Genomic DNA, 27477 nt, shown 5'->3' with positions numbered 1-27477 from the left:
TTATTTTCAAGCAATTTGATTTAGGGCTGTGAACCAGATGATCAATTTGGCTGGTAAGGAAAAACAGGAAGCTGCAATTAGCTTTTTTTAAAGGGATAGGGCTTGGTAGCACACTAGAAAAAAAGCATTATAGCCAAAGAGTAGGTCTCAGGTTATACCAACTGAGATACAAATGACTGCCTATTTCTCCAAAAGTAGTTGGCAGCCCTACAGACTGTGCTCACAGAAAGTGAGAAGCTATAAACTTGGTAGCTTTTACATTTACAATGTCCTACATATGAGTCTAATAAGATTTACACTGGAGTGACGCATGAAAATACAGATGTTCACACTGTTAAATATTGTGGGGCAGTGTGCTTTCTGGGAAGTACATCTAAGTTTTGCTGACATCAGACAATGTCATTTTCATTTGTTAAATGTCTCTTTAGCGCTTGCTGGAACAAAGCTTTTTAGTAGTTTTGGAAATGGAGGAAGCAACAGGAAGAGAGAGAAGAGGGAAAGTTAGCTGGAGATAAGTTCAAGTTGTTAAGATTCTTTCTTCAGAAAAGTAGCGATTAGACCTTAAGTAGCAGCTTTGCCTAATCATATTTTGGAAAATAAGTGAGAAGTGCAAGAGACAGCTTATTAGCATGATCTATTTTGTGTTGCCTTCGACATTCTGATTGTGGTACAATTCAGAAAGTATTTCCAAAGTAATAATGCCCCCCCACATGCTCTTTTTAGCAAAACCCTAGAATCTAATGATTTATGGATCCATTATGATTGGATGAACTTTCAATCAGTTGTAATCATTCACACTTGGTTTTTTTTTGTACATAACTGAATGAAAATAGTATGTGAAGACTTTTTTTTTTTTTTTAACAAGCGGAGATATCCCACTTCTGTTTCTAGACACTAAAATTTCAATTAAATCAACTTGAATGAATAATTTGGTTCAGGTCATTTTAAAATAGTGCATTGCTCCTGCAGTGCTTGAATGTACTCAATTGATGAAGAAAATAGTACGTTAAAAAGCTAGATATTGACATCAGAACCTGCCAAAAATGAATTTTTGTCTTTGCTCTGTCTTTGCTTATCTCTGATTTGCTAACTGTAATTTCTAGTATATTTTTAATCTGAAAAATTACTTTTTGACACCTCTGTGTCATCTTAAGGGAAAATATTCCTGCTGACTAATCATCATTTTGAAAACCATGCACATGGAATTTTTAGATGAGATCGAAATGAATGAACTGAGTATGTAAGAGAATAAGAAAACCTGCATTTGTATATTTAGTGGAATGCACTGCTCTACTTTGCCTCTGGAACATGTTTATGTTACAGAAAATGATTTAAAGAAAACAACCCTCAGATGGAGCTTATGTTGGGAAAATTTTGAGAACTGAGCTTACAGATAAATAAACACTTGTGTTATGGAATATAAATCTAAATCTAAATGAAAAGGTATAGATACACTAAATTGAATAACAGTGTAATAAAAACTTAAGTTAGGCTAGTGATATTTTATTTTTTACAACACAGCTATTTATTTGGGCAAATGAGTTTTATTAGTGTGTATATAAAGAATTTTTCTATCTGGATTTTTTTTTTAATACCTAGAAACAACAATAATATTTTGAGCTAAGGAGTAGAGAAGTCTTTTCACTTTAATCAGTTTGTGTAGCTTTTCTCAGGCTGAGATGGGGTGAATAGCCCTCACCAAAGGAAATGTCCTCTGGGGAATTTTAGATATCATTTGGGATCCACAAGATTCTGGCTTTGTTAGGTGCTCTGACTTTGTGACATCGTACTTTTTAGTGTAAAATTTTCAAAAGTTTATGTATCTTTGTGGATTTTTGAGCATACTAAAGGTGCTAAAAGGATGTGAAAGCTCTGCTACTTGTCACAGCCTCCCCCTTCACAAAAAGATGGATCTTTTCAAATCTAGTGATTCAGTGGATCTTATGCTTAGGATGTCCTTTAGATCAGGCTAGTTGGGGGTTTTTTGACATTGGCTTAACTTGTCTTTCTTCCTTTTAGCCAGGAAAAAGAGGTACATGTAAGAAAAACTTGCTGTCAGTTGAAGTAGTATATCTATTGTGCAGGTTTTTTTAATGAAAAGGACAGGATCCAATATAAATTTGTGATTTGAGCATTGATTTTGGTTTTTTTTTTCTTAAGAAAACAGTCATTAATATATAGTTTTTAATGTCCTTTGAAATCTGTTCTTTTAGGTAACTTTTGAAATGCACAAGGAGAGTCTTTCCCAAATGTACAAGAAGTACCAAGAGAAAGGAGGTGAAGGGGGTGGAGTACATTCTTCAACTCCAATTAGAACAATCTCTGGGATTAGCAAAGAAGCTGAAACCAAGGGAAAACAACAGTCTTTGGAGTTCAAAGAAAATGCTGCTGCTCCTTCCTGCATTACTGATGGTGATACAGAGTGCAGAACTGAAAAAAAAGAGAAAGAAAACTCATCAGATGGTGGCCAACAAACTCATTCAGTGTCTAATCATAAGGAGGAATTAGAGGGGGAGGATATGGCTAGTACAGAGGATTTAAAAGCAGTGTCTCGTGTGGAATTTTCTCCAGAACCAGAAACAGTAAAGCCCAGTGCCTCAGAAATCAATAGTGAAATAGCTGAAGCAATTGAAGATTCTAGCAAAGCTGATGAGCTTGTGGAAGAAACAGTTGCTGTCACCGCTGCTTCTTTAGCCATGCAAACTCCTATGAAAGGAGGAACTCTCACAAGTCCAGAAGGAGTGGAAAAATCAGCTGTAGAGGTGGAAGATGAAGATGACTTTGTTGATTTGAAAGATGAAAGTAGTTTGCCTTTGCCTTCAGAAGAGCTTGCAGAAAGGAACAAGGAATGTGGCTCTAATGCAGGCAAAGTGACGAAACAGGAAGAAACAACAGAGAAGCAACCTGAAACTGGGCTTTTAAAATCTGAGGGTACCGAAGGTGTGGATGAGAAGAGACAAGAACTGACTTTGAAAGAGACAGTGAGTTCTGCAGTTCCAGAAGTAGTAACTCAGCTGGATTCAGCAGGAAAAAAGAAGCTGAAGGAAGGAAACATAGTTACCAGTGAAACCAAAACTGCTGTGGAAAACAGAAATGCACACCTGGCAGAGCCCCCTGGAGCCTCTGACAAAAGAATTGCCAAGCTTGATGTTTCCAGTGTTGCATCAGATACAGAAAGACTGGAGTTGAAAGCTAGCACGTGTCTAGAAGCACCTCTGCCCCCCAGACCCATGGCTGAGGTAAAGTCTACCTGTCCTTCATCCATCTAGCTTAGAAATAAAAGGAAGGGTATTTTTTTTTAATGAATTTTTTTGAGAAAGCATTCCTCTACATTCTGGGGATTATAATGTGTGTGATTTTTGTGAGTTATCTGTAAAATACTTTTAACCCTGGGTTAAAATAGCCATTATTCTTATGATTTGTGTACTGAAAAGTCTCCAAGATATTTGTACATCCACATATGAATGCTGATATAAACTGAGTATTTGGCTAGATGGACACTTCATCTCAGCTGTTTTAAACTATAAAAATTGATAGGTTTGTCACTACATCATGTCATCCTACCTTTTTTGTACAAGTATAAATTAAGACTAGGCTTCTGTTGCGTGCTGCAGTGCTCCAGTCTCTGGTCTTTACTTTCTAATCCAGCTTTTAATGGTTAAATAGTCATGTCTCTGAGTACTTCCCTTCTGCAGAGATACTTCCTAATGGATGCTCTTCAATCTGCACCATTCTTCCTTAAAGGAGGAAAACCACTGTCTACAACAACATATTCTCCCCCCCTGGTAAGGTTGGGTGGCTGCTTGTGAATACTTAGACTGGCAGGTGTGGTAGTGCAGCTGTAGCCTAGTTTGTAGTTTTGGTATATCCATTAAATAGCATTTTGTGTAATAGTTATAGCTTTATTTGGAACCATGTACACAGTCTGGACTTGTTGGATAGCCAAAATCTCTAGTCTATTAGATGCATTTCAGTGTGTGCCATGGGAACTAATAACCAGAGTGTGGGTTTTGTGTTTCGTTTTCTTTTTTGTCTGCAAATGGTGCATTCAGCCCACAAGGCAGCAGGTTTCGTCAGGACAGGAGCTGGCTGCTCCATCGGATGGGCAGAGGAGGGACACGAGGTCAGCTGTGTTCCGTATTCCCGAGTTCAAGTGGTCACTGATGCACCAGCGCCTGCTCACAGACCTGCTCTTCTCCATAGAAACAGATATTCAGATGTGGAGAAGGTACATCCTGTGCTTTATGTGGAATGATCCAGACTGGGTTCAATTATAAGGGGCTCATTGACTTAGACTCATGGACATCTGGTGGTTTACTCATTATTCAATAATCTGACTTATTTTATGACCTACACCAAATTATTCTCAGATTCTTTTCTTTTAAGACTCTCTACAAACAGTGTATTGGTTCAGGGCCTGCACACAGATTTGGACTGAAATCCTGGCTACATATAAGTCAATGGCAGTCTTGCTGTTGATTTTTTATTCAACTAAGATTTTAATTTTCCTAATGTATTTAAAGGCCTGTGTCTTCTTATCTAAATGTGGATAAGAAAGATATTATATCCAAAATAGTATGTCTTGCTTCTGCATTTTCACACATTACTGCTTTGATAGGGTTCTGTGAACCCAAAGATGTTAATTCCAAGATTACCTTCTGACAGGGAATTGGAATGTAATCATGAAGATCTTTGAAAACAGCAGTAATTCTTCAATTTAATTTTAAGGTTCAATAACTGAAATAAGAGGGGGGTCCATTGTTAGCTTGTAGTCATGAGTGTCAAATTCAAATTGAACCGTATAGGTGTTCTGACCTGATAAAAAGGAATGTCAGTATGAAGAAATAGTGTAGGTAAGTGATTCAAACAATTTAAACTGAAGTGATTTTTTTCTGACTATAATTTTTAGGATATGTTTAAGTTAACCTATCTAGTCATCATCAGATATGGCTAAAATATATTTCTATTTTAGCCTCTGTTGTGGAAAGTTTTTGTCTAAGTTTTTGTCCTTTGTTGATTTTTAATTCCTCTGAGAAATCCTTAGAATTTGCTTTAGTTTTCCAAAGACTTAAGTTCAAATCTAGTTCACTGTTCTAGGAGACTTTATTCTGTTTCCTGATATAGTAACTCTTGCTAGCAAGCAGTCATAGATCAGCCTATAATGTATCTTTATACAAATGAGAATTAGCAATCATCTTGGTGTTTTTGGCAACCTGTGATCTTGAGCAGTTTATGAACAGAAAAGAAATGTAGTTTTAGGTTTAGATTGCGACGCATCAGTTGACCATTAAGTCATGTGTTATTTGCTTCCCCACTGCTAAGTGTCTGGTTTTAGTTTTGTGAAAACTATAGAAATATTTTAAAATACACCAAAAATAAATCTCTATTCTGAATGTCTTTTTTTTTTTTTTTTTTTAATTTTTGGACAGCCATTCTACAAAAACTGTGATGGACTTTGTGAATAGCAGTGACAATGTGGTGTTTGTGCACAACACGATCCACCTCATCTCTCAAGTAATGGACAACATGATCATGGCCTGTGGTGGTATCTTGCCATTGCTTTCTGCTGCCACATCTGCTACTGTAAGAAATTCCATTTTTATTTAAAAATTCCTCACTTGTGGGAGGATGCCTTTCTTTATGGAGTGTATTACTTATTAGATCTGTCCTTTTGGGAAACAGAAATGCATGTGGGGTGTTTCCACAGGTATCTCTTTCCTCCCTTTGCTGCCTCCGCACTTTTCCCTAAGATAAATTAAGGTGCTTGCCTTCTTTGCCTGAAGACATAAAAAAGTTTCCTGCCTTTGTTGCCCCGCAGTGGTCTGGAATGGGATTAAATCCCAATTCTAATGATTGTTCCTAGAATATGAGTAATTATTACTTTTGAATGTGACTGATAGTGGACTTCCAGCACACATTTTTCTTCAATTAGTGTGCAGGAATATTTTCTTTGTGAAGAAGTAAATGTTGCTTTCAATTTTTCTCTGTGTAGCATGAATTGGAGAATATTGAGCCAACTCAAGGACTTTCCATAGAAGCATCTTTAACGTTTCTCCAGAGATTAATCAACCTTGTGGATGTGCTAATTTTTGCAAGCTCTCTTGGTTTCACTGAAATTGAGTCTGAGAAAAATATGTCATCTGGAGGAGTTCTGCGACAATGTCTTCGTCTGGGTAAGCAAATAAGGCCACTTAATGAGCATAGGAGCTTGTAGTTACTAAGCAATTAGCAGCTGTTAGTTTTGTTAGTTTTATTTTTGTTCCTGTCCATTGTTTCATTAAATCAAGAAGAAATGTAATCAAACACTAAGATCTTCTACAATTCCACTGTATTCTGCAATACATATATACATATTCCTCTCTAAAAGTTTAAATAATATAAATTAAGTTTGGTAGCCTGTTTTAATTTTATCCATGAGGATATTTCTTTTGCCAAAGTTCTCCAAATAATCAAGGCTGAGAATATAGCGGCTTTAAGAAAAGTAGTCTTGTACTATATAAAAAAATGAAATTTTGCAATACTTAGATAAGAGGTGTAACACTTGAAGGTCAGTATATGAAGGTATGGTGAAAGCTAGAAGTGTAAATTTCTGAATGGTTCAAATTGGGCACTAATTGTGTCCAATTATTACAGTATGCTTGCTTCAAATTGGATTGAAAGAAAATGATCAGTCACCTAAGAAAGTAACAAATATTCTGAAAATGACAACATATGAGAGCATAGCAGGGTCCAGGTAGTTAATACCTGGAGAGGTAGGAGAGACTTCGTGCTTAGTTACATGCTGTAAGACTTCTGGTAATGAAAAGTTTGATTTGCATGAGTGCCAGAGCAGCTCAGAGGCTCAACAGTAACTAGCCTTTCTCACCCTTTCTAGGCAATTAAAACTTTGTGCAGGTAGAGCAAGATTTATGGGATGCAAACAGGTGTAGAGATGGGGTAGTTCTTTTTTTCCTTTGAAAATAAATACTGGAAGATGAAACGGGGCAAAAAAGTGCAGCTAAAAAACCCCCATACAATTGTGTAACTTCAGAACATTTAGTCCCAGAGTAACAGAGTATTGTGAAGCAAATGTTGCCATTTGTTTCACTGGTGTATCACTTGTCTTCTCCCTTGCAAATGTGTGAAATATAGCTGTCTTCACCCTACCCACCCTGTGGTTGTATGCATGGTAAAATTGCAGTGACAGATACTCACTTTGAAGTATCCATTAGATACAGCATATGTTCTAATAGTTTAGTGTTCATTATTAGTTATAAATTATTGAAGAATTTCAAGCATTGGTTTGCAACTGTCTAAAACTTACAGAAGCAAAGTATTTTACTGATGTGTGTCAACTTTTTAAGTGGTAACAGAATTGTGTTTTACGTTTCTGTAAGGGAATATAGAACAATACTGTTTCTCAGAATAACTCTTAACATTTCTTTTCCCTTCAAGTATGTGCAGTAGCAGTAAGAAATTGCTTGGAGTGTCAGCAGCATGCACAGATGAAGCCGATTGGAGACACTGGGAAGAACCAAAAAGCAGTGCAAGGCTTTATAGGATCAGGAAAGTCTGCAGCAAAGGCAAGTTTAAGACCAGTTTAAGACCAGAAACACAGAGGTCAGTAATGATTATTCTGTACAGAGGGATAAGTTTTTAAATTTGCACCTGCACCACTGATATTTTAACAGACCTGAAGTGGAGTGGTACAAATGCTGGAAATTAAATCAGTCACAAGAAATGACCAGATTTTTTCTCCTTAAAAGATGAAATGTATATCTAATCTTTCTGCTCTAGTTATGACAATATGACGCACAGAGCATGATTATACACGCTTAATGATTCTTGGTAGAATGCTTTTGAACACAAACTGGGTTTTTTAACAGAGTCCAGTGGACATTGTGACTGGTGGCATTTCTCCAATACGGGACCATGACAGACTTCTGCAGGATATGGATATTAATCGCCTCCGAGCAGTAGTGTTCAGAGATATAGTAAGTAAATAATGCCCTTTTCTTTGTAGCTGCATTTCTGCTTGTATCTGTTTGCTAAAGCTTCCTCTGGGCTACAGAGCTTGGCTAAATTGGGTGTGCAAAAAGGGAATACTGCTCACAGTAATTAGCAACTTGCAGTACTCTGCAGCTGTTGTAGTGTTTGGGATTGGAAAGAGGGAGAGGTGAAACTCAACTGTCTCCTGATCTGGCTTTTTGTGTTCATAAGAATTGATTATGTGGAATTCTGCCGGTTGTATATTAATTATGTTGTGTTTAGTACAAATATGTACATAGGCAAGCTATTTATGTATCAGAAACATGTTTGTACATTTTGAAGAAGTCACATTCTTCTAGCTAATTAGAAATTAGAGGTCATTTTAATTCCTTTACTTCCCCTCAGAGGAAGCAATTTGTGTGCCTGTGCCATAAGTATGCATATGTTTTTTAGTCTTGAATTGACTAAAAATATCTTTGCCCTGTGTCAGCAACTTTATAGCTGATATTGAGGAAATTGAGATTGATTGCTTAAAAAAAAACACCTCTGTAAGCAAATACAGCAGCTATAATGGCTGTGAGTCATTGGTGGCCACAAGCCTGAACACCACAACTTAGTTTACAATAATTGGACTGTTTAGCAAGTGTAATGATTTATACAGTGCCTTTTTTTTCTGTCCATAAAAGTTAAGTATTTTGAGTTTTATCTTTACAGTAATTATTGATTGAAGCAAGCTTCTTTCAACCCCTACGTCAGTATCAATGTGCAAGAGAGTAACAGAAAGTGACTCTGCCATGTTGGTGACAATTGAAGTAATCCTAAGGATTCCTTCAAGCACATTTTGTGAACCTTTTTCTTTAAAACAAACTATCAAAACAATACCCACCCACAACCTCAGCTTTTTTTTTTGCATATCTAATCCATCAGGCGCTCTTGTTTCCCAATAAGTATAAAATGGTGCAGTAGCTCTGCTTTTTGGCTCAGGTGTTGAGCTGTGTGGGAAAAGTAGACTTAGAAAGATCTGGTTGGGAATAGTTTTTGTCTGAGCTTACACTGAGTTTACACTTGCATCTAAATGTTTTATTTGCATGTAGTTTCTTACATTGTATTCAGCACTTACAAACAGGAGTGGCATAATTTGAATGTATGAGTTCTACAGCAGGAACTCTGATGGAATCCACTTACCCACCAGTAGCAGTACTTAGAGTGCTACATGAGCTTTATTTCAAGCAGTTCTTCAAACATAGCTGAAAAAATAAGGAAGAGTCAGTTCTAATTCAGTGGATCACCACTTTATTAAGTACAGTTAGAAACCATCTTAATATTCATCTTGCAAGAAAATTCTTTATAATCCTTCCGATTGTAGGTGGCTTTCCTCCATCTCACGCTGTGATTATTCTATGAAAGTTAAGATTTTGGGTCAAGCCAAGGGGAAGATAGGTTGTTTTTTCAGTGCAACAGATGGGACCCATCTATGTTACCTGTTCTTAATAGAAAGTTTCTCATAAATATCTCCCAGAATAACTCACTAAAGAGTTCTTCAAGAGATAAGGAGCTTTGATGGGCACTACAATCATGATAGAATGAGCTTTATAGTGTAACTTAGTTTCTTGAAGTGCTCAGAGGACAAAATTGAATGTTACCTGAGCCCTGATGTAAATGAGGGGTAAAAAACTCCAAACACTCATTTTTTTACTGATTAGTAAGTGAGGATCCAAATACTCCGTTCTCCTCTGACCTAGAAGTGTATCAAGCTTCTTTTCCTTTGGTAGCCAAAAGGGACAGGCTTAGGCTAAATCTTAATGTCCAGTTTTCCTTCTGTTTCGCTAGGAGCGACTGAGTACTCTGGGGAGGAACCTGGCATAGTTCATGTTAAGATTTGTTTTCAAGGTTTTCCTAAAATCGCTTCATAAAGTTCCAGCTGTAATGCAAATGCATGTTGGTCAATTCTTGTTTAAATTATATGTAGTAGATGACATCCATCTGGACTATCTGATAATGAAATAAAACCTTGACACTTGTTCTGGAATTTACTCCTTTTCCTTCATTATTATGTTCCAGTTATGTAGAGTATGCTTGCCTTGCAAATGCTGTTAATATCTTGGCATCTTTGAGGAAATATAGCAGAAGAAACACCCATGAATAAAGGAGACCCTAGACCCTCCCCTAATTTGAAACATGAAATCAAAACATACAACCTTAGCCAAAGTTGTCAAATAAATGAAAAATGAAAGGATTAGTGCCACTTGAATACAAGTGCTGTATTCCTTAGCATTATAGGTGAGACAAACTGTGACTAGAGAATATTGTTCTTCCATTGCTGACATATCAGCTTCCTCTTGGTATGTTTATGGCAGTGCAGGGCATACTTCACAAAAAAATAAACATGCTGCTGAAATTATAATGGAAAAATCTGTGTGTGTCTGTTTTTTACAGGAGGATAGTAAACAGGCTCAGTTTTTGGCTTTGGCTGTTGTATATTTTATTTCTGTGCTCATGGTTTCGAAATACAGAGATATACTGGAACCCCAGAATGAAAGACGACCACCAAACCAAAGCCAGTCACTCAAGGAATCAGAAAATGAAAATAATGAGACTCCTGCTGCAGGTGAGCTGTTAATTATTTTGCCAAATGAAATAATTTGGCTTAAAATGCTTTAGAAATCTTGTTTAGGACCAATGTTGTGAATGCTTCTCCATTAATAATGACCTTAAAATGTGTTTTCTGTTCTTTTGGTATGAACAGTTGTGGAAAAGCCATCTGCTGCTCTTAGTGCTTCAGCCTCTACTGAAGATTCAGAAAATACAGCATCTATGCAAAGAAGGGATTCTGGTCTTGGGGAGGAAGCAACTCCAGCACAAACCAACAGTTCGAGTGGTACTGCTGACGCAGGACCTCTGAGTGTTAGTGCAGGCCCAGATGCAGTCAGTGAAGTCCTGTGCACACTCTCGTTAGAAGTCAGTAAATCTCAGGAGAGCGGAAGTGAGACAGGAACTGAAGAAAGTAAATCTGTGGCTTCTGTGCCAGCTGCAAAAAATGTCAATGTGAAAGACATCTTGAGAAGCCTGGTGAGCACACCAGCTGATGGGACTGCAGTGGATGCTGCTCTTCTGCCACCAGCCTTCCTTGGAGTTCTTGGTGATGGAGCTGCTGACCAGCCGGTGCAGTTCCATTCCTTTGACAGGTAATGTAACATCTGAAATACTTATAAATTTGATTTTACTAAAAGTGTTTGTAAAGAACAGGAAAACCGATGCTTCACCAGAACTACTAAGGGTAGCACTGGCAGATGAGGACGGCAATGCATATTTAGTTGGCTTTAAAGAACTCAAGAAACAAAACAGACATTAAATACCTTAAAATAACGGGACCTAGATTAGCAGGTGTATTCATCACAATGTTGTATCTAGTCTCTGTTGTTGTGGGCCTGCAAAAGAATACTGGCTTACTAATAGTTACAAATGGTTCAAAAACAATGGAGTAGTCATCTAGGTGTCCTTCTACATAGAGAATATTCCCATATTCATTTAGGAAAATAGATGGGTGTTCTGCCTTCTCATGCCAAAGGCCTACTTTGCCTCTTTTCATTGTTTGTTGGGTAGATATTATCCCTAAGGTGCTAGATTTGCTTTGTTGTAATAGCTTTTTGTTTCATTGTAATAAATTTCTGCATTTCTTAATACACAAATGCTGTAGTGGATTCAAAAAGGAGAATCCCTGCCTTTTTTCCTTTTAGAATGAAGTCAGTCTTTCCTGATAATAATTTTGGTGTCCCTTGTGTCTCAGTCTCATTAGCTCCTTATCTTTTCCCAAGCATAGCAAACCAAACTATATTTTACTAGACTTAGTGCCTTTTACCGTTTTAAGATTCCCAACAACTGCAAAGAAAACAAAAAAAGAAGAGAAAGAATTCTGTAACACTTGCATTCCTGCCTCTAGGAAAGCCTTGGTTATTTCCAGAAATCCTGCAGTCTGTCTGGTGCAAGGTGATCCCTTGTTACCATACCGGTATCTGATCCTCTGCTGATTCCTGAACTTCCTCTGGCTCTGATGTCTTTGCAGTCTGTGACTGTCTTGTTCAGAATATCAGCTGCCCCACGAGAGGAGTGCAGGAGTGTGGGTGCAGCTGTCATTGCCTGTCTGCTCCACTCACACTGTCTGCCCTATCACTGCTGGGGGAAGGGACATTGGTGTCTGGCCAGATGAGACACCGATGGAGTGTGCCAGCATTTGGGCTCTTGTCTCAGAGTAAATACTGTGTTCTCCTTGTGATGCTGAACAGGAGGACTGTTCTGGGAGCAGGAGGAGGATGGAGGCAGAGGGGGAAATTGGTAGAAGGGGGACACTGAGTTAGAACTTGCCACACCTCTCTCCCCACTGCTGCCCAAGTTCTTTTGGCACTGCCCCTTCAAGGCCTCTCATTGCTCTTTGCTACAAGTGGGCAGCTGATGTCAAATAACAAAATGTTTTACTCTGTGATAGTGCTTTTTTCTTGTGAAATTCCTAGTATTAATTGCTGCATGGTTTCAGCCACCCGAATAACATTTGTCTGGAGATCTGGTACAAAAGTGGGTATGGCATTTATGAATTATTTTTAGCTATTGTGGACACCAAAGGTTTGTGGTGCTTGAGCTGATTTGAGTTGGTGTACGGAGGTTAACTAGGCAGGAAGTAATTGGGCACTTGCAGCCCTGATGGCTGACATAGGTAGATTACACCTACAAAACCTTATCAGAGGAAGCTGTACAATTTATTTTGATAACATGTACACTAATGTGGGCATTGATAGCAGCCCTTCTGTCACTTGCAGTTCTGTGTTCTTCTTCCTGTATAGTTACAAAGTCACCCAAAAAATAACCAAAAAACCCCTTAAGTTGTTGTGTGTTTTATAGAGTGAGTTACTAAAAAGTTGAGTTGCTTGCTGTTCTGCCCTTTTATTTTTCCACTGCCCAGTGGACATTTTTGTTTCCACCTCCAAAGTGGCAGCCATTTGTAACAACTCTTAACATTATTTCACTTGACCTTGATGCCAAATTACTGCCTTGCTACTCAAAATAAGGTGGTCTGATGAAGGAATATATACAGGGGAATGAAGAGGGTGCATGGGTTGAAGCAGTAGACAGCACTGTGCTTCTGAACAGAAGAGCAGAGTTTTGTAAGGTTTATGTAGCTGTCTGGGCTGCTCCACAGTGATAACTTGTGGGCATTACTTTCCAAAGATTTTTTGTTTAGTAGGTGGGGCTAAACACATGAGGAAAAGATCATGAAGTAGTATGAAATATTTTGTCAGCATGTTATTAGCTAAAGTTAAAAAGAGAAAATAATTGTGTGTGAAACATTAGAAGCTAAATGGACAAGCAAGTTTCATGGCCACTCGAAGATGACTTTATGTAGTGAAACTGCTTAAAATACAAGTTTGTGCTCTGAAATGACACCTAGGTACTACAGTAGGAAGGAATTGTACCAGGGATAAAAAACCATGTTTTATAAAAACTAGGACGGAGTTGGAAATAACAGATCTCATCTCTGTGATAGGTAAAAATACTAAGTTACATTGTGAAATTTATTTTTTGGGAAAACAGACTTCAGGATGCTCTCTTCTTTTCTCTGTCTGGTTTACATTTAATATGTTTTTTGATGGCTAACAAAAATTCTGTGATTTTTTTTTTCTTTTGTTAAAGGCACTTTGTTAAAAGTTGTTCCCATGTAGCAGTTTACCAGTGGGGTATCTCTGGGAATTTCAAAGCATCTCTCTGATCCTGCATTTATCTCAGGAATGCTGTGTCAGAAATCAAAACTCTCCTCATATCTTAAGGATTATCAACTTCCCAGCCATAGCTGGAGAGTATACAGTAACAGCTATGTGAGTGAAACCTTACTGAAAGGCTGCCAGGTTGCAAGCCTTTGGAAACAGTTAGGTGTATGTGTTCATTCCCATGCCAAAAATCCACCCCTTATCTTATGGGAAGATACAATCTTGTGATTAGTGGGTGCCAGGGGTTTATCATGATAAAGTTAAAGACTTGCATTGGCTTTTTCCCAAGATCCACAGGGACATGAATTAATGTTCCGATTTCAGTGTGTCCTAAACCAGCAGTTTTCTCATTTAGTAGTAATAGTGCAGAAAAAGAGGAGGGGACTAATGCAAGGAATTTCAAATAAAATGGAAATAAAAATAACTAAAGCTTGGGATAAAAAGAGAGATGATATTTCTCTTCAGTTAGTCTAATAAAACCCATAACCTATCACTTGCCATTTTTAGTGTATGCTTTAAAATAAAACCTTGGTCTCTCGTGGCTTCTGCTGCTCTTTGTGGAAACATTCAATAACCATGTCATTATGGGAGGCTGATGTTGAGGGTTCAGAGGAATATGGGTTCTTAAATCATGATGTTGTACCATAGAGTTTAAATCTGCAGCTGTGCTGCTACTTGCAGAACAGATATGTTAATAACCTTGTTTATCTTTTTTGAACATCGTCTGTAAGCTGCTTAGTTTGGCTTAGCCTGTGTTTACTCATTTGTCAGTCAGTGGCATGCATATGCCTTTGTAGTAGTTGGTTCTGGTAATTTCAGTTAAATTTCATCCAAGTCCCTTTTTAAATGGAATGGATACATCATTCAGACTTCATCGATTTGGGCCTTAAATGCAAAAAGAATAAACTATTTTTAGACAAGATTAAATCTGCCGAGTGCTGGTGGAGACAGAATGTGAGAATGGGGAACCTTTAGATAAAGGCACATATGCTGAGATGGGAAGCTCAGCTCTTTCAGCACACCAACAATTTGCATTCTGCAGGGACCAAAGAGGCAAACCATTTGAAGTCTTCTCCCTGCCAAACTGATTTTAAAGTTCTCTTGCAAAATTGATTGTATTCTTTCTATCATATCTTCTCTTCCCCTCCCTGCATTCTCTAATCTCTCATGGTTTTGAGAGTCTCTTGTTCTTCCTTTCTCCTTGAATATTTCAAGGGAGACATAAGACAATGGGTATTATCTGCAGACAGCAGAGCCCATAGAAGGACACTGACATGGCAGCCTACCTTCCTGGCTCACAAAATAGAGGTAAAAAAAAGTTTCTGATCCTCTTTTTTGATCTTTTGCTCTTTGCACAGGAGTCTTGCAGTGGCCATCATTTTGGTAGCCTGGAACAAGGCTTTTTTTCTTTTGGTTTTGAGTTAAAACCATTATCCTGTAGGTATACAGACAAACTATCACCTGCGTTGCTTTTCAGTGCTAAAAAAAAACAAACCTAAGAATTAAATCTGTATAAATTCTTGTATGTCAAGAGGAATCAGAGCTCATGTAAGTATTTTGAAATTACAGTGAGGTCATCAGTTTGGGCTGCCTCATGTTGTATTAGGAATATTTGACTTGCACCCAAGGCAAATTTGTGTACTTAAATATATTTAAAATGAAATGGGGACTTGCCAACTTAATGCAAAGTAAATACTTGGGAAAATGCTAAAATTTTAGGAGGTGTAGGTATTTTCCATCTTTATATTGAAATAGAAGAATCAGTGAACTGAAACCAGGGAAGGATTCAGTAAGTAAATCCTTATGGAATTTGGCAGAATAGATCATTATTGTGTAAGCCTTTGTCTCTGATGGAAGTCAGTGTTCAGCCCAGTGGTCTTTGCTCATTCAGCAGTGAATAATTGCCTGCAACACGAAGACTTCTTACACTTCAGCGTAATTGGGACTAATAACACACTGACCTTCTGGCCAAGATGTATTTATGGTGGCTGGTTCTCACTATGCCTGGCCTATGTTTATTGGTTCCCCTGCTGTAAATTCTTACTTTAAACCTTAAATATTTGATTTTAAATGAAAACAGGCAAATATAGTAATGTAAATGAGCTAGCTTATGTTTTGTTCTTACTGTGGTGCGTGAGGTTTCCTTGCAAGAGACCTTAAGCAGAGTTTTTGGACAGTTTTAAAATTTTATTTATCCTGTACCTGAAACTTAGTATAATGGATGTTTTAATACACAAATGTAACCCAGAAATATAATTTAATTGATGTGAATGTTAAGGAGTAAAATGTATTGATACTTTTTTTCCACATGAAGCCTCTTTGCCCCTGTGTGAGGTTGCTTAATGTGTGTATTCTGATAAAATTAATCATGATTACAGATGTTTTGTAAAATATATTATTTTTGTACATCTGAGGAAATAGAATATGAAGCAGCTTGTTGATGAATATTTTTTTCATATGTGTAGCAATACTTTTTCAGAAAACACTTATCAGTTTAGCTACAGAAAAAGGACTGTCTTATCTGTGTACTCTTTAAAAGCAAGTGCCCTATTATTTAAAGGAAATTGAAAGCAGATTAATTTTTAAGACAGTTCTGACAAATTTACTTGATTTAATAATATGCTGAACACTTCATGTTTTCTATGTAGTTTATTTGCTACAATATTTAAACTCAATTTTCCACTGTCTCACACTGTTTATGCCAGTTGCATTCATTTTTCTTATATTAGCATTTAAATAATCTTTCAGAAGAAGAACACAAAGGAACACTGGTAGCTAATGGAAAAATATTTCTTGGGAACACATTTGCAATTCCACCTAAATATTCAAAGAAAATATCAAGGAAGGAAAAAATGTAGGAATTTCAGAATGTAAATAAAGAAACATGACGGATGTTTATGATTCAAAAATCTTAGTTTGCTTTTCCAGTATGTGGTAAATATGAATATCTGTACGTGTTTGCTGAGCTGTACTTTTCATACCTTTGAAGAAGGCCTGGAAGTGGAAATTCCTAAAACAAATCCTGCAGCTGTAACTTTGGTCTGTTGCCCTGTTGAAAGGGAAGACATCCATGTCAATAAATGTTACATTGCCAGTACTGCAGCAGTGCACAGCTAGAAAGCAGTATGTCAGGATGCTTGGGTGTTTTGGTTTGTGGTTCTTGATCTCCTTCAAGGATTTTTTCATCAGAAGGCCATGGCAACTGACCAGAAGACCAGGAAAATTCACAATTTGGGGTTTTCTTGCATCATGCTTTTAAACAATATCCAGCACTTCTTTTGGCTGTATGCATCAGATTGACAGAGTTTTTGGAAGGGACCTTCTTTCCTCACCAGACATAGTGTTTATTTTATTTTGGCTCAAAAGTAGCAATAATCTCAGTGGACTGTTCCAGATCACTATCTAAAATAAATTCTGTTCAGAAGTAGTCTGAGCTCTATGGTGAAATGTTCAAAGTGTCTCTTTTCTTTTAAGGGTACAAAGTCCAACAGGACCTTTTTGCTGTTGAATGGTTGAAGTAGATTTGTGGAAGTCTTATTCTTTAGCTAAAAGCTAGAGCTTCTGTTTCAGTGGGGTATAGTAAACAATGTGTATCTCTCAGAAAAGTTTGTGAGAGTTGGTGTTTCTTGATCAAAGCATGTGGTGACACTGGAATACTCAGGCACTTCCCTGTGTCCTGTTTATAAGGTAGCATGTTCTCTTATATTTCAAAGTCTGATACCTGTAGTTATTCATTTTTATCCCTTGAATCGAATCAAGAGGAATGATACTGGGTAATTAAAAAAAAAAAAACAAACAAAAAACAGCAGCTCTGCTTTACAGCTATGAATAGAATAAGTGTCAGATTTCTGGTGCTGGTGATCTGAGTATCTTTCTTGTAGTGAATGCTATTGCTAGATGTTGAAAATTACAATGGAAGTGAGTGTTAGAATATAGTTCCTTTTTTAATATACTTCATGTAAAGTAAGTTCCTGAAAGTTAGAGTAGCAGCTATACATGTATTCCCAAACTTGTACAGTTTGGAAGGTGAGGAGATAGACAAAAGATCTGAAAAGGCATAAGGGACTGTTCTGGTCATTTACTGCTGTCTGTTGCAGACCAGGGGGAAAAACTCAAAAAGTCTTAATTCCTTTGCTTGAATGCACCTCTCCTTGGGTAGCTGTAGAGACTCTGACAACTTGCTGAAACTACTCCCTCAGTGCAGCTCCGCTTCAGCACACCGAAGGTCAGTAGGAGTTTACAGGAAGGAATGATTATCTGTAGTGTTGTGCCAGAAGGCTGTTGGAGCTGGGATTTCTTTTGCCTGCCCTCATTGCTGGCTGCAGATGAGCACTGTAAGGTAACAGCTCTGTCTGCACATGGCCATCCTTGCTCCAGGCCAGGCATCCTTGCTCCTGTGTGGTTCCAGAGCTGTCACTTGACCTGTCAGGAGCTGCTTTTAGTAGTGCTGAAGCTCTTCTAAAACTCCTTCTTGATGCTTCCAGCATGTTCATTTATTGATTTTCATCTGTAATAGGTCTTTTCTAATATTGAATTTGGTCAAAATTCTGCCATGTAGAAATTTTTCCAGATCATGCACCAAGATCTTAGGAGTCCACCTGAATAGACACATATTTATAATGAAAAGTTGTACATTTTTAGGTTTAATATTACTGATTATAATTTCTTGCATTGGATATCTGTACAGTAAAAGGACTTATAATCTCTAAAGGAATATACCTGGGCTTCAGTGCTGAATTGTGAAGATTGAAAAAGTGTCCCAAAGTTTACTGTATGTGGGTGCATTTGTACTCTGTAAACTTGTATTCATTTCCTAACCCCTTCCAGGTGTTTGAATGTGTGTTATAGAACAGTAGGAGCAATTTCCAGGCAGTGAATGTCATAGAATCTTGAGTGAGAGACCCCCCTTATACCTGCATGGTGCAAAATTAATTAGTAATGTGACAATAATTTTGAAATCACTCTAAATATATGACCTGTTTCTTAGCCCATTGTTCATGTTTCAGGGAAACAGACATGAACATATGAGCAGAATTCATGCTTTAGGCGCAATATCTTGACTTGGGGCTCAGGTGTTGTTGCTTCTATTTTTTTAGTGACTAGTTAACATTAGCAGTCACCCTTATAATGATATGACATGTACTGCCTCCAAGTATGGTTCCTGCCTACGCTGGCCATTGAGGAGGGCTGATTTAATCAGTATCATGGGCTAGCTTCTGTGACATCCTTTGACATCCTGTGACTGAAGAAGGGAGTCAAATACAGTCCTCCTTTCCCCATTCCAGCAAGAAGTGTTTTAGAAATATTTGAAAGAACTTTGTTTGTTCTCACACCTGAATTTAGGTCAAGTTTCGAGTTACTTTATTTAGAAAATGAGTATTTTAAAGCTATTAAGGGAATACTTTCAGTGTGTAGTTGTATTACTGTCAACAAAAGATGTGATTAAATAAATTGAATGTTGAAGATCTTCAGCTTATGGTTAACACCAGGTAATTAAAAGTAAGCGCTGCAGTGGGAGTACATTATATATCAGCTGTACTCTTTACCTCATTAGCTGGGGTTTTGCATGTTTATGGAGCTAACTTGCAATTAAAAATGCCTTTAACGTATGCTTAACAAGGCCTTTTAGGTATTTGGAATGAAGTACTACAATTTAATTGAAATTGGTATAGCATAAATACATGTCTTTGTAATGTGTCAGATAAATTTCCATGCCTAACTTGTCACTTTGTATCTTTTCCTCTGATGTAGTCTTTAGTGCTGACTATAAGGCCTGACATTTAGCTTGCATAAAATATGGAGGTCCTCTCTTAACTCTAAGGAATGTTTTGATTTGTTATATAAATAAAACTCGATTGGCAAGATATAGTTAAAATCTTGCCTTAGCTGTGTTTTTAAAATGTGTGAATGTATGTACGTGCATGCAATGTGTTAGGATGTTTTCAGCTGTGGTGTATCCTTCTTCAATCAGTCTTCTGTTCTGCATTAGAATACCTGGAGTAAAAGACTGTCAATGCATCCTTCAGCATTGATAATTCACCTTGAAGTTGAATACTGCCACATGTTTTGTAAATAGCTGCCTGAGGTTTAAAGCCAAATCTTGGGCAAACTGAGGTACAAAGAAAAGCCTTGTTGCTGAACACTTATCCTGGTGATCTTCTTACTTTGTACTTTTAGTCAAGTGGAAGTGGAATGAGATATTAAAGTGTAGCATAGAAAAGTGTACCATCAACAAGTGACGTGTCCTTAGGTTGAGGTGGCCTACAAAAGATGATTGAAAAAGAAAGTAGGGAACCAAAGGAACTTTTGCAGGACATGGTAGTGCAAGTGCTAGATGCACAAAAAAAGATCAGAGTAGTGTGAGCCTTCACATACAGTATAATTTACTAACTTTTTATCTTCACCTAGGAGTGTTGTTGTACCAACGAAGAAATCAAGCATTTCCTCTTCTACAGCTGCTATTGGTGCTCCTACAAGTGCTGTCAGTGTGGTTTCTTCTTTAGATTCAGCCCAAGCCCCAGATTTGTCAGGAGAATCTCCTGGTAAGTAAGGGTTAAATTAAGCAACCTTAATACAAACACTTTTTCTCTTGCTTCTGTTTCCATCCCCATTCACACTGAATACAAATAAAATAAAGAAAAAATTACAAAAATAGTACTATATTAGAAAAAACCCCTAATGTTACAACAAGTGCAACTGTCTGAGCAGTATTTGTCTTAATTTCAAGATTTCCCACTATTTTGATAGAGCAATCATACTGTATTAACTTGTATGTAGTATAAAGATGGTGTATTCTAAAGACTATTTTTTATTACAAATTAATAATGTAAGGTGTAAGCTTATTTATAAATTCTGGGGTGTTTGACCAAGTATATGTGTTAGTGCTAAGTAGAACTGGAAATTATGGCCAAGTGTTTCCAATAGCTTTAGCTTGAGGTCAAATTCAGTGTTGATGCTAAACCGATTGCTTTGGACAGTTTTTTCAGTGGGGACAAAATCAAGTAGGTTGTTTATAAGCAAGTGTTCCTCTGAACACTTGGGCTCTCTGATTATTCTGTATGAGATAAATGAGGTTTAACCTTAAACGATATGTCAAAGCCATGCTTTTCTACTTAGCCATGTCTGAATCACAAGGACATGTAGGATCTTTGTGCCCATGAAGTTTGACTTCAAGACTTAGAAGTGATTTGGATCTTAATCAAGGAAATCTCAAGCTGTGCCTGATTATTGGTGGTTTTTTTCAATGTTTGAGTTTCTTACTTCCTGATTTTGTGAACTTACATCCAAACTGCAAGAACTGGGGAAAAAAAAAAACGTGGTCTGTTACCATGTCCTCTCTACTTGTGTGTCTGGAAGGTATTTGTTCCCATCTTCACTGCTCATTCAATTTCTTGGGAGAATCAAAAAGGTATTGTTCCAGTCATTTTAAAGGAAAAGAAGAGCTATTGAAATATAGTATGTTCTTACTGTTTGTGAAAGGTACAATCCATTTTGCCACCAAAACTGCAGGAGGTAGCATTATATTATTGTAGGAGTAATATTTGAAGTAGTGGAATTAGCTGCATTTTGAAATGTCACAGTTCTTTGGGAAAGATTAGCTCTGAGCAGCTAATCTGTTTTAAAAATAGTAAAATGTCACCCACATTGAAATTGTTTAAAATAATTGCTAATTTGTTAACTTCTGACTGATTACCCGGCTTCATTGTAGGCTTCATTGTAGGCTTATTACAATTTCTGAAGTAGGTATTCACTTGCTTTTAATAAAAACAAAACAGATGAACATTGATTTTCAGATTTAGTCATCTTTTAGGAACGTATACAGGAAAAAAATAAGTGGTCCTGTGCCTGTAGAATGTATGAGAAATCCAGACAATAAACAATACTAATGCAGTTTGTGACTGTGTGACTTCCATCATGTCTGGAAGTTTTGGCAAAAATTTGACATGTAATCTGAACTGATATGCATAAAAAGAAACTAATCAGGATTAAAAATAGACGTGTTTAGATTGGCAATATAATGAATTAAAAGAAAAAGTAAAGGGATAAATGAAATCATGCCTTAAACAGATTAAAACATGAAACAGTTTATTTTTTCCTCTGTAAAATAATGGCATGGAAACAAAAATCTTGCAGAGTTGGAGTGGTTTACATTTCATGTTGCTCATGTAAATTGCACACGTTTCAGTTTAAAATCAAATTCTCTATAAGGCCTTAATTTGTTTTTTATGAGGAGGTGGAAGTAGTAATAAGCAAGCTTCCTATAAAGCAAAAATATAATTAATATAATTTTCCTCTGAATTCAACTCACATATTCTTTCACTAATTTTTAGTTTCATGCAGCAGAGAATCTACATTGTTCTCATTTTTCCAGCTAACACTCATTATACGTCTGTTTACTTTCACAATTAAGAAATAAATTAAACCTTTTTTTTTACAAAAGTGCTGAGATTGGGTAGGGGCTTATGTAGTGAATATAAATTTGGGGCTAATTAATGTTTGATATGAAGGCTGTTAAACATTATTCCTATATAAAAAAAAACACATCTAATCTTTTTTTAAAGTGAGTTTTATGTAGATTTGTTTGATACATTTAAAAATTGATAACATATATAATTATATATATACTATATATACAAATAATAGTGATATGTAATACATATTAATTATATTGATAATTAATTTTAATGTATATAATATATAGCAAGTAAAATATATGAACACATAATTCTTCATGATGAAGACTTGAGCAGATTTAGTGTAAAACAGGGTTGAAAGTGTTATGCAGTCTTTGAAATAGGATTAAATAGCAGGTGATAGCGTTCTAATAGTAATGTGTAGAAACACTCAGTTTGGAAATAAGTGTTACATAGTATGTGATCATCCTCCACCTGTAGATGTGATGTCGGAATTGCTTGGTCAAGGTAGGATTTGTGTTGAAATATCACTCTGTGTGGTTCAAGATGTCTCCATTGGCATTTGAGTGTGCTCAGAGTTCATCAGGCTCCTTCCCAATAATTTTTCCTGGAGTTTGTATCTTGACTGCAGCTCAAAGGTTGTGAGCATCTCAGATATTTGATGCTTAGGTGCTCCCATATCACACAGATTGTGACAAATTTTGGCCTACCAAAATACACACTGTTGACAGATTGGAAAGAACCATCCAAGCTCACTCTGTTCCTCTGATACTTCAAAAGGGGGTGAAAACATGGCCTCAAACACTCTGGCCTTTTTGCATCAGTTTCTTCGCCTTTACTCATTCAATTTGCAGAATATTTCATAGCACAAAAAGCCTTTCCTGAGCACGAATGTGCCCCTTGTGATCTGAACTTTCCCATCAGTCTGTTGCTGATGGCTGGTATTTGGGTTGTTGGTTTGCTGGAATCTTGGAAATGACCAGAGAAGGTAAACCTGAGGGCCCATCTTGAGCTTATCATTTGATGCCTACTACCAAGGGTGGTATTGAACAAAAGAGCATTTTTGCTAATAGTAATGCAAGAAGGGTGAATTCACTGGAGTTGTTCCTTCCTTGGGTTGTCTCACGGGCTGAATGTGCGATGTGACGCAGAGGTTTCACACATGCTGTGTTCAGGAAGGGCTACTGCTAAGAAAAGACTAATATTTGGACAAGCAGGACTTGGTAGAGCTGCCTGAGCTATTGTGAACATGCCAGCAGGATGCCTGTATTTTTGTTTGTCAGTTTTCCTTTTAAATGTTTCCATTACAGTTACTATGTTCTGAAGTGGTGAGAATTTAAAAAAATGTTTTGCAGTTTGCACTCCCACTGTTTTCTCTGATGCTCTGAGTTTGTCTGTTTATGTTCTTGAAGGATTTCAGATGTGTTTTATTAATGCCCTTATTCCAGTCTTGAGGCTTTCACTATTCGGTTTCCAAATGGTTGTTCAAATACGATTTTTATAAAGAGGGGATATGAAAAGTCTGGGGGAAGCAGGAGTGAATTGTCTCTTCTCCTGACTGATGTTCTGAATATAGAAAAACACAGAGTTCTACTCAGTTTCTGTTGCCTGCCTCCTCCCCTTCCTACTTGAAGTTCTGTTGAGTTTCATTTGTTTTGCCTCTGAGCCACACACAGTTAGTTACAGTATATTTTCTTCTCTGGACAAGCTGTTCCCCAAATTTTGAAGTTGTAAACAAGGCTGTATCAAAGGGTGATGTGACAAAGGAAGTGAATGCTTGGAAGAAACACCAGATAAGCAGTAACAGCAGGTAAAAACGGAGCTGTGACTCCTGAATTCTAGTCCAATACATAGGAAAATGTAAACTTTTTTCGGCAGTTGGCTTCTTTTGCAAAGATGAATGGTATTCATTGATTTTTATACATAGGTGAAAATGAACTTGAAGTCATGCAATAAAATAAATTAACAGGAGACAAGCCAAAGTAAGAGAAATGATCATGAAGTGAGTTACCATCAGTGCAGAGGTTGTTCAAGCAATTCACTGGATTATAGTAATTATTTCAAAGAGAATTCCAACTTAACAGTGGCAGTAGTTGAAGGCTAGTTACCAAAGCATAATAACACTTTAAAAGACCTCAGATTCTGATGATATGCCATGAAAATGGCTTGATACTGTGTCAGTATAAAAACTGTTTTAAAGCTGCTTCTCTTAAGAGAAGTTTTCACCGTTGTTTCATAAAAATCTGTTTTGGTTTAGCCTACAGATGTGTTTATGTAACAGATCCCTTATATTAGCTTGTAAAACCTTTCATTGTAGTCTTGCATTGTGCACTTCCAGCCCCAGAATGAGCTCATTATTTTACTAGATACCTCTTCCACCCAGGGCGCTGGCGCATTTATTTATGGTAGGTCTGTTGTACAAAAATAAGAGATATGGTTATTTAACTCAACTCTGGGCTTTTTTTATACTTCATCTCCATCTCCTCGCAAAGTAAATTATCATGTACTGCTTGTGTATTGCCAAGTGCACGTTGTAAGTGTACGTGCAAAAGCATGAGGATCTTGCACAAAGAGTTTTTTAACAATATTTTATTGCTCAAGACACTGTTTGTTTAGACCCTTGGGGACCTTGAATAAACAATAAGGTTTCACTGTAAGGGTGCTAGACAGATGATCTATTTGCATTTTCTTTTATGTTCTTGCAAATGTCTGTAAAACTGTCAGTTTGAAGGAGCCAGTTTATCAGTGAAAGGATAAGGAAGAGATAAGTCAGTTTAGTTCCACATGTTTGAAGTAGCTACTGAACTTACCCACATGTGTGTTGTGGATGAAAATATGCTACTGAAGTATTTTCATTTTTTCACTAAAAGCAGAAAAAAGTGAAAAAAGTAATAAAAAGCTACCTGTGAGTTAAATAAAGAAAAAAAAAAGGTACTTTCACAAAACAAAATCTGCATGAAAAAATCACTATGCCTAATCCCATTGAAAGAACCCTGAAATTCTCTGCTGGGATAAATCTGAGATTCACCCCTTTTAGTGAAAAATATCTGAGTTTATAATGTGGTTTTAGGTGTTGATAAGCATGAAGAAATTCGGACCATAAATATCCTTATGTAATCTTCAAAAAGAATATCAGTTTATATAGATGCCTCCCTTACGCTTTGTTAAATTCAAATTATCAGTGCTTTTTCTGCTATGTCTTTTTTTAAAAGTTGATATTTACTTAAAATTTCACAGTGTTTTGCATTTGTACCTAATCTGTTTTGTGTAGGTTCTTTATATTTCTTGAAGAAAAAATGATCATCTCCTATGCTGTCAGTGATTTCCTTTACCTCCCACTCAAAGTATTTTACCAGTTATGTTGACAAAATTGAAAACTCAAAAAGCCCCAACCCATCCCAACAAAATAAAACAAACAACAATAAAGCCAAGTTACCCTAGACTGAGAGTATGTTTCTTTACTAGCCTCGTGATGGCTATTAAGCCCTCTCATTGCCCTTGCAGATGTTTCCTTTGATTTTATTTTTTTCCATAATTTTTTCCTTCAGTTATTTTGCTGATGGCCCAAATACTCCGCGGAATTATTTTCATCTCGTTTAATTTAAAAACTCTTGCTGTTATGCTTCACTGTTAAGTCTTATTTTATCCTGATAATCTTAGCTTTAATACGGTAGGATTTTAGTTGTATATACTATTGACTATATAACCCTACCCAGTGAGTAGTGGATTACTGGTGACAGATTTTAGATGTGTTAAAACACATGTGAGCATTTCTGTATCAAGACATGCTGCTTCCACAACCTGTGTGTTGAGGACTTTCTCATTTAGAAGGCTTTGTGTGCCATGTCAGTTGGGTACTGTGTTGGACTACCCAGATCAGCGTGCTAATTTCACTTTATGGGAAGTGTGTGCCTCTAAATCACCTTTTGGACATGTGGACTTTGGAGTATTTTCAAGTTAGAAGGACTTGCTAAATGACAATAGGGATGTTGGGCTTTAGGGAGAAAGCTGGGTATTCTAGTCAAATTATTTAAATAGAAAAATTCTCGTGACAAATGACATAGTAGTTGTAAAGTCTTAATAAAAAATTAAAAGGGAAAGAAAATTTTGTAGCTGTTAAATATCTGACAAACCACTGAATCATGTGGCTTTGTTGCCTTATGTCGGCTTTGTTTTTCTGTGCAGGAGGCTGTGTTCTAATTTTCGGCACATTGTTTGACAGCTTTTCTGTTGGGAATACGCAAAATACTTTTTGGTGGTTTGACTGTGGAAAACTAGCTATTAAAAAATGGAGTTATATCCATGAAAATATTGAGAACATTTACAAAATCTTGCCGTCATCTTGAAACTTTCAGGAATATATATTTGATTAGTCTTTATTAGAGAAATTATTTAGGATACCGTGCCCAGAAGATTCACATTTCATTTTACTTTCAGCTAACACTGTTCACCACTTTCTTATCCTTCATTCTGTGTGGCTCACTCACTTTCCTTCTGATTCTATCATACCTATACAGCAGTCAGCATAAGAGCTTCAGGTTGCATTTATGAAAAACACAAATGAATCACATTCACAAAGATATCTCCTATCTCTGAAGAAAGAAAAGGAAATGAGAGCAAAACTTTTCATGGTTATGATATTCTAGTTTATTTTATTAGTTCCTGTGCTGCGTTTGAAACAAGATTGGACAAAACCACCTTCTCTGGATAGAAAAACAAAAAACCTTTACCCACCAGAAACCCTTGATATTTTTTGGAGGAAGCTTTGTGTTGCCAGAGTTATGGAGCAGAAGTTTGAAATTTGATGAGAGAAATAAATTCACTATCTCAGGGATCCATCTTTGCCATCTCTTTCTAAATCTGTTTCACTTCAGTAAAGTTGAAAATTTTTGAAAAGTTTCAGTTGACACATTTTGGTAGTTTCAAGATCTCAGCAGCTGATTTCCAACAGATTGCATTTAACTGAATCAACAAACTCCATTGTAGGTGGGACCATCAGGAATTTTTCCATAGTTACAGTTCTAAGAAGGGTAACATCTTTGCTAAGATAGGTGTGAGAACTAAAATAATTCAATTCTCTTTTTTCAGGCTTTTTTTCCTTTTTTTTTTTTTTTTCCTCCACTCCTTTCCAGAAGCATAAAAATCTGTAACTGGCAAGGTGAGAGGAAAGAGAATAGGACAGGGTCCTGGAGTGGAAAGAGATAGGATTGCAGATGGACTAGGAGCAGTCATGCTCCTGGGAAATGCACAGAAACCTGTCTGCTAAGATTCATTCCTCTCTATAGCTTGGAATGCAGTGTAAGATTTGTGAGTCACCATTCCTATCCCGGCAGAAAATA

General features: G+C 36.8%; 1 protein-coding gene across 4 annotated transcripts in view; it reads left to right on the top strand.

The window, feature by feature from the left end:
* The window catches only part of LRBA (LPS responsive beige-like anchor protein), a 367373-nt gene that overhangs the window by 71610 nt on the left and 268286 nt on the right, over positions 1–27477 (top strand). For 3 of the 4 annotated variants that reach the window (XM_038136496.1, XM_038136497.1, XM_038136494.1), the window contains exons 23-32: positions 2214–3239; positions 3696–3785; positions 4053–4228; positions 5430–5583; positions 5993–6173; positions 7435–7562; positions 7866–7973; positions 10405–10576; positions 10715–11153; positions 20133–20266. In XM_038136496.1, the coding sequence (XP_037992424.1) occupies positions 2214–3239; positions 3696–3785; positions 4053–4228; positions 5430–5583; positions 5993–6173; positions 7435–7562; positions 7866–7973; positions 10405–10576; positions 10715–11153; positions 20133–20266 (2608 nt within the window). The remainder of the gene's footprint in view (positions 1–2213; positions 3240–3695; positions 3786–4052; positions 4229–5429; positions 5584–5992; positions 6174–7434; positions 7563–7865; positions 7974–10404; positions 10577–10714; positions 11154–20132; positions 20267–27477) is intronic. The other variant, XM_038136498.1, reaches the window with a different exon arrangement.

The sequence above is a fragment of the Motacilla alba genome, chromosome 4 (assembly GCF_015832195.1).
Source record: "Motacilla alba alba isolate MOTALB_02 chromosome 4, Motacilla_alba_V1.0_pri, whole genome shotgun sequence".
Classification (NCBI taxonomy): Eukaryota; Metazoa; Chordata; class Aves; order Passeriformes; family Motacillidae; genus Motacilla; species Motacilla alba.
This window is presented reverse-complemented; position numbering and strand designations above follow the sequence as displayed.